The sequence below is a fragment of the Somniosus microcephalus genome, chromosome 11 (genome assembly GCF_052327205.1).
Source record: "Somniosus microcephalus isolate GS21.2 chromosome 11, FLI_Smic_1.0, whole genome shotgun sequence".
NCBI lineage: Eukaryota > Metazoa > Chordata > Chondrichthyes > Squaliformes > Somniosidae > Somniosus > Somniosus microcephalus.
In genome coordinates, this window is record NC_140997.1 from 156,607,276 (window position 1) to 156,621,248 (window position 13,973).

The window sequence follows — 13,973 nt, forward strand, 5'->3', positions numbered from 1 at the left end:
AATGAACCCTGTGATGATGAAGGTGGGAGTTATCGTGAAGTTTTTATTCCTCCTGTATTTTGAAGTACATTTAAAATGTCAGTATTCAATGCCCATTCATAAGGCTCTCTGCATGATTTCAGCAGTATAATCTAGTAGAGGCAGACTGTTTAGAGAAATAAGAAATTATCTGACAGGCTTGACTCTTCATCTCTTGACCCTGCTGTATAGTCTGATTAAACTCAACTATACAACTCTCAGTACAGACAGCAGACCTCATTCTAGTTTCAAAACAGTTCAGTGACATGAATTAACATAATAAATGAAAATGCAGAAGACAACTTCTTTCTCATACATAACACTTCCAAGTATGTTGTCATAACAAAGGTGCGGCATTGATCAGATACGGTTTGGTTCTGTTTCTAGGTAGAGGCTGTGATATTTAATGATATATGATAATAATATATGATATTGGGATAAATTTATGCCTTTAGTTAAGTGACAAAACCCTTTACTACAGCAGAAATACAAATGGATGACCTGAAAATTCTGAGTTTTTTCTTCAGTTAATTAAAACAATAGAAATATATTTTTGAAATTATTTTCATTTATTCGATCAATTTTGTTACTGGTTACTCCATAATGATGCCAAATGTCAGCACCACAACTTTGCAACTGTAGGAATTTGGAAAATATTGGGTAATCTGCAGAGCGTGTAGTTTGCAGACTGTAAACTACAGTCACAAATCATTGCCTCATTGCAGTATTGAAGATACAGGTTCCCCATTGCACTGGGAAACAAAAGAAGCAACAACAATTACATTTATATAGCACCTTTAATGCAGTAAAAAGTGCCGAGGTGCTTCACAAGCGTTTAAGCAAAGTTTGACACTACGCCAAAGAAGGAGATATCAGGACAAGTGACCAAAAGCCTGGTCAAGAGGTAGATTATAAGGAGCATCTTAAAGTAGAGGAGAGAGGCAGAGAGGTTTAGGGAGGGAATGCCAGAGCTTACAGTAAAAATAAAAATGTAATCAAATTTCTCCACTTTAAATATTTTTTTTTTCAAATTCTACTTTGTTATACTTCACATTAGAAATTATTGTTGCATATTTTATGGGGTTAGGTAGGGCACTGTGTGCGAATAATTGATTTTTAACTTTGGGACCTGGCTGTAAAAGATTCTAAGTGAACTGAGCTTGGCCATGAGTCTGCAGCACAAAATGGTTCATAGTTGTAAATTGACAATAAATGTGCCATCTCAGCCAAGGACTGATTGGTATAGCAAGTGGAGGAGGCACCGTGATACAGCAGGGGGGGTTTAAACAGTGTTGCTGGCAATGGGAGACGCTTTTTCTGCACCTAATACCTGATCTGGGTACGTAGCTGCCACTAGGTGCAAAAATAGCTGGAAAATGTTCCATTGACTACCTGATAATAACTTTTGTTGAAGTTTTGTGATTAACAGCAAGGGTTCTTTGTTATCTTGTAACAGTAGGTCAATTTTTGTCTGATTACACTCCTGTGAAGCTTTTTGAGATATTTACCTATGTTGAAGGCTGAGTCAGAAGGTTGCAGGTTTAAGTCCCACTCCAGAGACTGCAGTTTCACTCACAGAATCACAGAATGATACAGCACAGAAGGAGGCCATTTAGCCTATTGTGCCTGTGCCAGCTCTTTGGTAGAGCTAACCAATTAATCCCAGTCACCTGCTCTTTCCCCATAGCCCTGTAAATCTTTTGCCTTCAAGTGTTTATTCTCTTTTGAATGTTATTATTGAATCTGCTTCCACCGCCCTTTCAGGCACCGCCCAATCACAATTACTCACTGCGTAAAAAAAATGTTTCCTCATGTTGTCTCTGGTTCTTCTGCCAATCACCTTATATCTGTGTCGTCTGACCCGTCTGCCACTGGAAACAGTTTCTCCTTATTTACTCTATTGAAACCATTCATGATTTTGAACACGTCTATTAAATCTCCCCTTAACCTTCTCTGCTCTAAGGAGAACAACCCCAGCTTCTCTTGTCTCTCTACATAACTGAAGTGAAAAACTTGAGCACATAAACTAGGTTGACTCTCCAGTGCAGTGCTGAGGGAGTGCTGCACTTCCAGAGGTGCTGTCCTTCAGAAGAGATGTTAAACCGACGCCCCATCTGCCATCCCAGATGGATGTAAAAGATCCCACGGCATTATTTTGAAGAAGAGCAGGGGGGTTCTCCCCTGTGTCCTGGCCAATACGTATCCCACAATCAACACCACTAAAAAAACAGATTATCTGGTCATTATTGCACTGCTGTTTGTGGGACTTTGCTGTGTGCAAATTGTCTGCCGTGTTTCCTACATTATAACCGTAACTGCACTTCAAAAGTACTTCATTGGCTGCAAAGCGCTTTGGGAATTCCTGAGGTTGTGAAAGGCGCTATGGAAATCCAAATCTTTATCTTAATATAAATGCAAGTTGTTGTAAGTTAAGCACATGTTCATCTGTTGGCTTCTAGTTCATAACATCCTCCATTTTCACTTCTGCCTACGGGGCCCATCCTGTGTACAGAAGCCTGGCGATCGCATAAACAATCTTGCTTTGGAATAAAACACAAGTGGAAAATTCAGCACAAAAAATTGTACCACATTGTTCCCTCAAAGGAAACTTGAACCTCGTGTGAAATGGCCCCAGTTAATTTGTCCTTGTGGCCCTGTCCAATATTTTCTGAGTAACATCCCTCATCCCAGTTGTCTGTCTTAGGATATCACGGCCACTATTAAATGGTACCGTCTGCTCAACCTAATGATTTTGACAAAAACTACAGCAAACGGACTCCACAGTACTGCTTGGATCATCCCAGCAGCAGCAGTACGTTTAATAATGTATTCTAAACACCAATGCTTCTGAAAAATCAGGCCTTGGCCCACTTGGGGATAAAACCTACATCCAATTGCTAATTACCATGTATCCTTTGTTCAGCCTAACCGTTTGTTTTAATTGAATATACAAGTCATCCGTTTAACAGTTTTTTAATAACATTTCATCATCCCTCTCTCACATCTCAACAGATGTGTCTTCACAGGTACTGTTACAATGCAGATCCAAAGTACTCCCAAGAATGCATCATAGCCACTAGGTATGCATGATGATTATACTGGAGCTCCAGCACTTGAATTACAATCTTAATCTCTGCACAGTACCCAGGGAGCTGTACTTTTATTTTAATCGCAACAAATTTCTTCAGGGCAGCCACTGATTTGGACCTTTATTGATCTTCCAACGCTGCAGGCTGCCTCCAGCAATTCAGAATGTTTCTACCTCATGCAGTTTGCTTTGGTTTTTTGCAAAAAAGAAATGACCTACATTTCCCCTACCAAGAACAATTATTTCTGGATCTTCTGAAATTTACTGCTCACTTGCTACAGACGAGAGCCACCCCACTGAGAGAGTAAAGGACAAATTTCACTCCTGGGAAGATCCAGCAAGACATATTGTCCAGAAAGTAATGATAGCCAGGTCCCTGCTAATACAGGATGTGGCGAAGCTTCATTTGAACTTTATTTTGGTTCCACAGTTTTTCTACTAGCGACGAACGATTTATTGGAAGCTTTCTCTGTCATTGTTTGCAAGACTGCAGGATACCATAGCCCTAGTGTCTACAAAAAAACTGCAAGGAATCTGTTGTATCAAGCACTTTCAGACGTGATACAGCACTGTATAAATGTAAGTATTATTTTGTTAATTCTACCCAGCTAGGACTATTTGTTTCATTTTGTAACAAGATTCAGGCTGAGTCAATTCAAATAAATGTGCAGGTAACAGCTCAACTGGTCCCTGGACTGTAGTTTTTTTTAAACATTTTTTTAACGAAGTGAGTTGTTATGATCTGGAATGCACTGCCTGAAAGGATGGTGGAAGCAGATTCAATAGTAACTTTCAAAAGCGAATTGGATAAATACTTGAATGGGAAAACATTATCAGGAAAGAGCAGGGGAATGGGACTAATTGGATCACTCTTTCAAAGAGCCAGCACAGGCACAATGGGCCAAATGGCCTCCTGCTGTGCTGTGTCATTCTATGAATCTAATTTTCTTATTGCTCATCAAGACCAGGAACGTTCGTGAAGGAGAACTGAAGTGGAAACAGTCCGGCTCCTCCTGGCCCACAAGCAGTGCTGGAAAGGCACTTACCTGCTGGATCTAGCAGTCCTCGCCTCCCTTTAGCTGTCAGGTTTCCCAAGGCCCAGAAAACCCGGCTGGCCAGCTGTGTTAAATTTAAAATGGAGCTATAATCTGAGGCCCCATTATGATGATATTTAAATGAGTGACCTGCCTCCTGGGAGCAGGTTGGCAGCCCGCCACTCGACCCGCCTCTGTTAAAACCAGAAGTGGGCAGGTTAGGTTAGGTTCGGGTTTGAGATTTTTTACAATTTAATATCCCACCCGACCCATACCCACCCGTTATTGAGGGTTAAAATTTCCCCCGTTACTTCCCAACACCTCAATTTTTTGCTTTGAATATAGTGACTGCAACTCAGGTCATAGAAGGAAAATTACATAAAGGTGGGAACACTACTTATTTGCTGAGCTGGGTGGTTTTTGTGTCTTCTCAGATTTCTCGTTACCTTCACTTCCTTGATTTTCCTGTTCTCTTCCTCTCCCAGTTAGTGTGTCATTTTGCTCTCCCTTAGTCTGTTTTCTGTGTGTTTGTGTCTGTCAGTCCCTCCTTCCCTCAGTCTTTGCTTGTTTTCTCAGTCTTCCCTTTCTCATCTCCTCCCTCACTGCACCAACCTTAGATTCATCCACAAAAACTTGTAAATGAATATGCATGGGCTTTCATGACATCAGCATGCCAAAAAAACTCAGCATCGGTCATGTTGGTCTACAGGTCAATCCCTCACACTTTGCAGAGACGACATTGAACATAAAGGTGCAAATTAAGACCCAAATGTGTTGGTGCATGTTTATCTACTCCAGGCACATAAAGCAGTGACCCAATCAAAATCCTGCCACAGTTCTTTGTCCATTATGAGTCACTAACTCACACGTTCTGGGGAGCACCATAACAAAATGTAACCACAACCCTAATTCTTTCTATTTTCAGCTTCTCAATATCCCTACCACAAAGATCTCTTCCCCCTCCTCTGTCTGTTCTGCTGGTAGGCCAGGAAGATGGATATAGGAGGTTGTCTTTGCAGCAGTGCATCCATCATTGGTGGATCTGTGGAAGGATGATATACTGACCATATACTGACCACAGAGGTGAAAGTCCAAATCAATGTATATGCCACATAAATCAGAAGGCTCTCAAAGTCCAGTGGAATTACGTTATTGATGGCACAATTAGTGATGCAATGATGTTCAGAAGACCCTGCATTGATTATCTCGTCAGTGAGAGCAAATGCTAAAGACCATTGGCTATTTTACAACAGTTACAATTCAGTCACAAAAGGGAAGAGATTGGGAGTAAAGGAGGTTTATGTGTTCATATAAAATTCCTCTGTCCGTGTGGTGAAGGTACTCCCACAGAGCTGTTAGGGAGAGAGTTCCAGGATTTTGACCCAGCGATGATGAAGGAACAGCGATATGTTTCCAAGTCAGAATGGTGTGTGACTTGGAGGGGGTGGTGTTCCCACGCGTCTGCTGCCCTTGTCCTTCTAGGTGGTAGAGGTCACGGGACTGAGATGTGATGCTGAAGAAAGCTTGGTGAGTTGCTGCAGTGCATCTTGTACACACTGCAGCCACGTTGAACCAGTGGTAGAGACCGTGAATGTTTAAGGTGTTGGATGGGGTGCTGATCAAGCAGGCTGCTTTTTCCTGGATGGTGTTGGGCTTCTTGAGTGTTATTGGAGCTGCACTCATCCAGGCAAGTGGAGAGTATTCCATCACACTCCTGACTTGTACCTTGTAGATGGTGGAAAGGCTTTGGGGAGTCAAGAGACTCACTGCAGAATACTCAGCCTCTAACCTGATCTTGTAGCCACAGTAGTTAAGTGGCTGGTCCAGTTAATTTCTAGTCAATAGTGATTCCCAGGATGTTGATGTTGGATGTCCTGGGGCTGAGATGATTGGCCTCCAACAACGACAACCAACTCCACTTTCTCCAGCCAGTGGAGTGTTTTCCCCTTGATTCCCGTTGACTTCAATTTTACTAGGGCTCCTTGATGCCACACTCGGTCAAATGCTGACTTGATGTCAAGGGCAGTCACTCTCACCTCACCTCTGGAATTCAGCTCTTTTATTCATGTTTGGGCCAAGGCTGTAATGAGGTCTGGAGCTGGGTGGTCCTGGCGGAACCCAAACTGGGCATCAGTGAGCAGGTTATTGGTGAGTAAGTGCTGCTTGATAGCACTGTCGACGACACCTTCCATCATTTTGCTGATGATTGAGAGTAGACTGATGGGGCGGTAATTGGCCGGATTGGATTTGTCCTGCTTTTTGTGGACAGGACATACCTGGGCAGTTTTCCACATTGTCGGATAGATGCCAGTGTTGTAGCTGTACTGGGGCAGCTTGGCTGAAGGCACGGCTAATTCTGGAGCACAAGTCTTCAGCACAATAGCTGGAATGTTGTCGGGGCCCACAGCCTTTGCTGTATCCAGTGCGCTCAGCCGTTTCTTGATATCACGTGGAGTGAATCAAATTGGCTGACGACTGGCTTCTGTGGTGGTGGGGACCTCAGGAGCTTTTTACTCACACAGTTGTGAAAATAAAGATTGGAAGCAGAGGCAGAGAAAATAGGATTAATTTTCCACAATTCATGCTCCGGTACAGGAGACCAAAAGTTTGCTCTGTGAGGTTAGCTTTAAGAAGTGTCTTAAAGGAGGAGAGGGAGATGGAGAGGTTTAGGGAGGGAATTCCAGAGCTTAGGGCCTAGACAGCTAACAGCACAGCTACCAATGGAGGTACGAAGGAAATTGGGGATGCACAAGAGCCAGATTTGGAAGAACGTAGATTTCTCAGAGGGTTGTAGGGCTTGTGGAGGTTGCAGAGATGGGGGGAACGGGGGCAAGGCCATGGAGGGATTTAAACACAAGGACAAGAATTTTAAATTTGAGCCAATGTAGGTCAGCGAGCACAGGGGTGATGGGTGAATGGGACTTGGTGTGTGTCAGGATACAGTGCTCAAATAAGTGAAAACAAATCAAGGAAAGAACTGGAACAAAAAAATGTACAGTATTTTTTCTGAATAATAAAGAAATACAATAGGTCCACTTGCTTGAGACTCATACACCTCAGTAATTTATAAGAGCCACTTCCCTAATGGGCCCATGCAGGATTTGGTGATGCCCAGTACATCCTTAGGGACAGCTGCATATTCATCTCATCTCCCTGTGCATTGACACTTGTCCTTATTTCCTTTCTTGCATTATTGCAATTTGAAGTTTTCCTGTGTTTGCTATTTGTAGCAAACTGGTAAATGCATTCTTTATACATGTGTTGTCAAGTTCTATACAAACAACAGGCCTTTTCCCTCGTGTTATTTTTTAATGTAAAATATTTGGATTCATATACATATGGGACCTCGATGAACATCCAACAAAGCTGTTCAGTATTTGAGCAGTCCAGTCACCAGCTACATCTTGATATTTTTCCTAAGCAGGTTTTCAGGAATCCTATCAACCAGCTCTGAAATTCATGTCATCACACTGTTAGCTTCCTGTTGTGATAAACGGTGTTCTCTTTACCTGCAGCAGAGAAGGCTCATAAGACAGACTACCTCATCAAGTGCACTTTACCAGAACCCATCAGTCTGAGCAGTGAGGTCCATTGTAAAACAATCAGGGAAAATTTGCACCTGTGTTTTACACAAGGACGGGTATGAGATGAAATAATGGGCTGCAGTGCATTTGATTAATCTCTCAGCAACTTAATCCATGAGATACATTGTGGAACATTTAAAACTTTAAGTTTAAATCTCTCCTCACTACTAAAGAAATTCAACATTTTATTTCTGGTGTGAAAGCCCATCATCACCTGCTCAATCAACGGGGACAATGGAGGTTAATCATACTTTTTTAACTCAAAAATCTTCTACAATAGACTGTCACTATCCCATAGTCATCTGACTTATTTTCAAAGTTCCCAATAACACAATCAAATACAGTAGAAAATACATCTCCAACATATACAGGCAAGCTACCACTTCAAATCTACACCATGTGTTTCATTTGTAAACCATAACAGAATAAAGGAATTGGATCAGACGATACAAGTAATCAAGTTTTTCCACTGAGGCTGTCTATGAACACAAGAGCAGGAGTAAGTCATTCAGTCCCTCAAGCCCACTCCGCCATTCAGTTAGATCACGGCTGATCTGCACCTTAACTCCATTTACCTGCCTTAACTCCATAGCCCTTGATACCCTTACCTAACAAAAATCTAGTGATCTCTGTCTTGAAAGCTCCAATTGTCCCAGCAGCCACAACCTTTTGGGGCACAGAATTCCAGATTTCTACTACCCTTTGTCTGATGCTTAAACCTGCATTCTTCAGTTGGATGAGATTCCTCAGTTCAAAGTCTGGGGAAATGTTGCAGTTCTTGGTCAGGAGCAATTTTGATAGTATTTGTGGAGGAGTCTGCATCCCTGACCTTGAATTCCCAACTCCAGGAGGATGTGAAGTCATAAGCAAGAAAAGAGGAGGAATAAAATAAGAACAGTGCTCATCATTACAGTTATTCACAATGAGGAAAGCAAAGCAGCCAAGACACTGTGGCTATGACAACTATTACTGAGTTTCTATACTATCAAAATTGCTCCACAAACAGGAAACAGGATACAACATCAACTGAGATGAGCCATATGATGTGGGGCCCTCTCTCTCGCAGAGAGAGAATGGATCCTGTATTTGCAATGTTCTAATTCAGATTTTTGGACTCTAGTGGAATCGAGGGATATGGAGATGGGGCGGGAAAGTGGAGTTGAGGTCGATGATCAGCCACGATCTTATTGAATGGCGGAGGAGGCTCGAAGGGCCATATGGCCTACTCCTGCTCTTACTTATGTTCTCAGAATTTTTATGATTAAGTTCATCTCCACGGCATAGAGACAGACACCAGGGCTTACCAAACCCATCTTGTAAACCAATAGCTGGAGCAACTAATATTAAATGATATGATTAAGAAACATATTAAACAAATAGTCATTGATTCAATCTTACATGTTCAAACAGCAACTAATGCATTATAATAAAAAAAATCCACCTACCTTTTCTGCTGATTTAGCAGTGCCAAAAAATATTGGAATGAAGGCAAGCCATACTATACAGGTAGTGTACATAGTGAATCCTATAGGCTTAGCTTCATTGAAGTTCTCTGGGACGCCCCTTGTCTTGATGGCATAAACAGTACATGTCACCATTAGAAGGATACTATATCCCAGGGAGCATATGATTTGTAAATCTGTAATGTCGCACTTGAGGACACCTCTCGCAAGCTCGGGATTTGAGGTCTTCTGTTCATCATAGTCTATGATGGTGTTTGGTGGGTCAACCCCAAACCAGATGAAGACTCCAAGGAGCTGGACTGAGATGAGGCTGGATGTGATTGCCAGCTGGGAGGTTGGGCTGATGAGCCTGGGTGCTGTCACGGCCTTCTTCCCCTGCTCAAAGATGCGAAAAATCCGGTTTGTCTTAGTCAACAAAGCCGCATAGCTGATGCACATGCCAAGGCCCAGGAAGATGCGACGGAATGAGCAAATGCCTGTGTTAGGTTTAGCTATCATTAAGAAGGTGATGATGTAACAAAGGAATATCCCGGTGAGGAGAACGTAACTGAGTTCCCGACCAGTTGCCCGTACAATTGGTGTGTCGTTGTACCGTATAAAAGTAGCTATCACAAAAATCGTGGCAATTATTCCAAGCATGGCAAGGAACACTGGGATAATGGCCCATGGCGAATGCCACTCGAGCTTCACAATTGGAATCTGGCTGCAGCCAGTGCGGTTCTCATTGGGCCTCATGTCGTACTTGCAAAGGGAACAGCTGAATTCATCTTGTTGATACTGATACCCGTCGCAGAGCTCACAATGCCAGCAGCAGGACACCCCCTTCACCATCTTTTTGCGTTCCCCAGCTTTGCACGGCAAGCTGCAGACTGAGGTGGGGAGCTGGCGGCTTCCTCCGGCCCACCGCATATCTTCTACCTGTGAAAAGGCAGACAGAAGAAACTCAGCACGTCGCCATGATTGTGGAACCGTGCTACCCAGACCTCCTTAATGAACTAGCCTCGCCTGGTATGACCAGATCAGCTGCGTTTAAGAGAAATTATACGAGGCAGCCTCGCTTCTCACCATACCACCCGACACTCCCCCTGCAAAGGAAAAAATGATAAAGAGAGTGCCGCCCTGACTATGTCAATCCAGTATACCAAGTGCTGATATGATGATTCTGATATCCTTCATAAACATCATGCACCTTCAACATAGGTGCAAATCTCACCATCGTCAATTTTTTTCCAGTTCTGGATCTGAAAATTTAAAGCAAGCTTGGACTCAGCAAAACCAGACTTTGCTGTATTTTGAAGCTCTGGCAACCATCAATCCATGTATCCCGGGAGTTCGAGAACCCAATTTGAACAATGGTCTCCTTCCTATACTTCAATGTGCTTGTGGAGTGTTTCGGAAGATTCTGCTCCCAAGCAACTTTTGAAAACCGGCCCAATAGGCCCACTTTATTCAGAGATCAATCCCACCTACCCAACAAGTGCCTTCCCTTCCAGAAATACAGCTCTAGAACCTATTCTTTACTCAGAGAGTTTGCTACCACGGGGAGTAGTTGAGGCAAATAGCATAGATGCATTTAAGGGGAAGCTAGATAAGTACATGAGGGAGAAAGGAATAGAAGGATATGTTGATAGGGTGAGACAAAGTAAGGTGGGAGGACGCTTGACCTGTTGGACTGAATGGCCTGTTCCTGTGTTGTAAAGTCCTATGTAATTCTGCCTTACCTGGTAACATTTTTCTTAACTCTTATTGGCCCAGATATTCCAATCACAGGCCTCCCACGGGCAAAGGGCTGGGATCTGGAAAAATCTGCGCCCTTACCTGAGGGCTCCCGGGAGGCGCACAGTTCCGCTGCTGGGCCTCTCCAAACTGCCGGGGTGCAGGGCCCACGTATCCCAGAGGCGCAGGCAGTTCGCAGCATCCCTGGGATCACGTGGGCCATGGGGAGCCAATCAGAGAAGGGAATCTCCCTTCATACATTTGACAAGAAGACCTGTCAAATATATGAATGGAAATCACCCCCAAAACATAGTAAAACTTCAAATAATTTTTTTTTAAAAGATCACATTTTAAAAATGACTTGAAATTACATAAATTAACTATTATAAACAAAAATTTTAATTTTTGAAAAAAATAATTAAAGTTTTTAACAGAGCTAAAAATAAACTTTTCTTTCTTTGAAATATTTTTAAATGATAAATCAATGGAAACATTTTTTTTTTAAATTTTCAACTCATCCTGGTAAAAGCAGGTCTTACACCTGCTTTTATCAGGCGCAAGAATTGTAAGAGTTTTCTGCGAGCTTTCTTGACAGATCGGAAATGCCGGTTTCCAGCGCATGCCTGAAACTGGCATTTCCAATGTCCCTACGGGTGAATACACAGCGCGTACCCACCCGTAGGGATCGGAATATCCGGCCCATTATCTTCTGGGTGAAAATATTCTACCAGACTTCACTTCTTACTCCTAATTTCTAAACGCAGGTATGCTGGTTTTTAAACTCTTTGCCAGGGAGACCATAGTGATCTTATTTGTTCGTTAAGCATCAAGAGTTTTCAAAGAAACCTGTTAATTGTGCACACCTAACCACGCCTATATTTGGGAAGAATTCTTGGGTTCAATTAACCCTATGGTCACCAGGTTCTTCATTTAAAACCTGCTTGGTTTAGAACACCTGCTCCCTCAAAATAGCTTAGTAATACAAATTCCTTTTGTGATATATTCAATGTGGTTGGATGAAATTCATTATTTAAAAAAAGTAATTAATCATTTATTCGGAACGAGTTGGCCCTTGCCACAGTTTTGGCAGTCGCCCAGCACGTAAATGCTGTCTGCAGCAAAACAAACAATTTCCATAAGCAGATTTGAATCTCCTATGAACTAAAACTTTCACCCATATGTGTGTCGTGACTGGGCAGTGCACTGCGGGACTAATCAATAGCCTTTTCCATGCTTTTACACACCAGAGATTACGTGGGCTGCGCACCATGTTCTCCTATTCACTCCAAAAGGCAGCAAATATCATTTCATGAGACCGTAATGTTCAGGTTAATTTGTCAGATTTATTTACAAGATAATTACACAGCAACAACAACTTGCATTTATATAGCACCTAAAACATCCCAAGGTGCTTCACAGGAGAGTTATCCAACAAAATTTGACACCAAGCCACATAAGGAGATATTAGCAGTTTCTTGACTTAAACTGTTTGATAAACAAAGATCAGTTTGAATCTTTAGAAGTTCATTTCAATCAGTTTTGAACCAACTCTGATAAACTGTTGAATGGACCAGACTCCGTGGAGTCCCTCCTTGTTGCCTCATGAAGCACAGCTCCAACTCAATTACAATCTAGCTTTTCTTTGACATTCAAGCAGCCTCATTTGAAAATCAAAATGGATTCTACCCAATAATCAGGCAATCAAGATATGAATCTACTACTCACGTCGATAAGGTGTGAACAGTAAACATTTGATGGATCAGACAGGAATAAAGGATGAGTCTACTTTCCAAGTATACAACACTTGCTTAAATTAAGATTGTAAAAGGGATTGACTCAAACATCATGTACTTTTCTAACCTCATTAATTTAGGAATACTGGCAACACCACCCAAGGGAAACCAGATGAACCCATGGAACAGTAAATAACTTGCAACAGTTTTGTACATTGGCCCCGGAGCCAAAAGAACACAATGTCCCAGCTATTGCTAATTGAAGCCAATTTTTAAATCCTCATTACTCTATGCATCTAAAGTCATATTAAAAAATGATTTACGACAGAAATATAGTAGAAAGAAGGAAGAAAAGAAGGAAAGAAAGACTTGCCTTTACATAGCACCTTTCACAAAGTAGTTTACAGCCAATGAAGTACATAGGAAAAGGAGTAGGCCGTTTAGCCTCTCGAGCCTGTTCAGCCATTCAATGAGATCATGGCTGATCTGCAATCTAACTCCATAAATCGCTTTTTCCCCATATTCCTTAATACCGTTGGTTAACAAAAATCCATGAACCTCAGATTTAAAATTAACAATTGAACTACCATCAATTGCCATTGGCAGAAGAGAGCTCCAAACTTCTACCACCCTTTGTGTGTAGAACTGTTTCCTAATTTCACTTCGGAAAGCTCTGGCTTGAATTTTTAGACCATGACCCCTAGTCCTAGACTCCCCAACCAGCGGAAATAGTTTCATAGAAGAAACATAGAAACATAGAAGATAGGGACAGGAGTAGGCCATTCGGCCCCTCAAGCCTGTTCTGCCATTTAATGAGATCATGGCTGATCATCCAAATTCAGTACCCTGTCCCTGTTTTCTCCCCACATCTCTTGATCCCTTTAGCCTTAAGAAATATATCTAACTCTCTCTCTGCCCTATCTGTTATGCTTAATATTTTGAAAACTTCGATCAAATCACCCTTTAACCTTCTAAATTCCAGGGAATACAACACTAGTTTGTGTAATCTCCCCTCATAATTTAACCCTTGGAGTCCAGGTATCATTCTGGTAAGCCTACGCTGCACTCTGTCCAAGGCCATATCTCCTTCCTAACGTCTCATCCGAAAGACGGCACTGCTGTCAAGTGCGGCACTCCCTCAGACCTGCACTGAGTGTCAGCCTAGATTACGTGTTTAATTCTCTGGAGTGAGACTTGAACCCACAACCTAATGACTCGGGGGTGAGAGTGCTGCCCACTGAGCCACGGCTGCCACATAGAGAATGTATCGTAGCCCAAAGCTCAGAAGAGCACCGTCTACTGCACCAGTGCGACCAATTTTTAAAAATTTCTCCCGT

General features: G+C 42.3%; 1 protein-coding gene across 2 annotated transcripts in view; it reads right to left on the bottom strand.

Moving 5' to 3' along the window:
- The window catches only part of LOC147110955 (metabotropic glutamate receptor 7-like), a 1,230,052-nt gene that overhangs the window by 252,722 nt on the left and 963,357 nt on the right, over window positions 1-13,973 (bottom strand). Inside the window, exon 8 of one of the 2 annotated variants that reach the window (XM_086001374.1) lies at window positions 9,170-10,105. The exons of the other annotated variant lie outside the window; for it this stretch is intronic. Coding sequence (XP_085857500.1) covers window positions 9,170-10,105 — 936 coding nt within the window. The remainder of the gene's footprint in view (window positions 1-9,169; window positions 10,106-13,973) is intronic. 2 annotated transcript variants of the gene reach the window in all.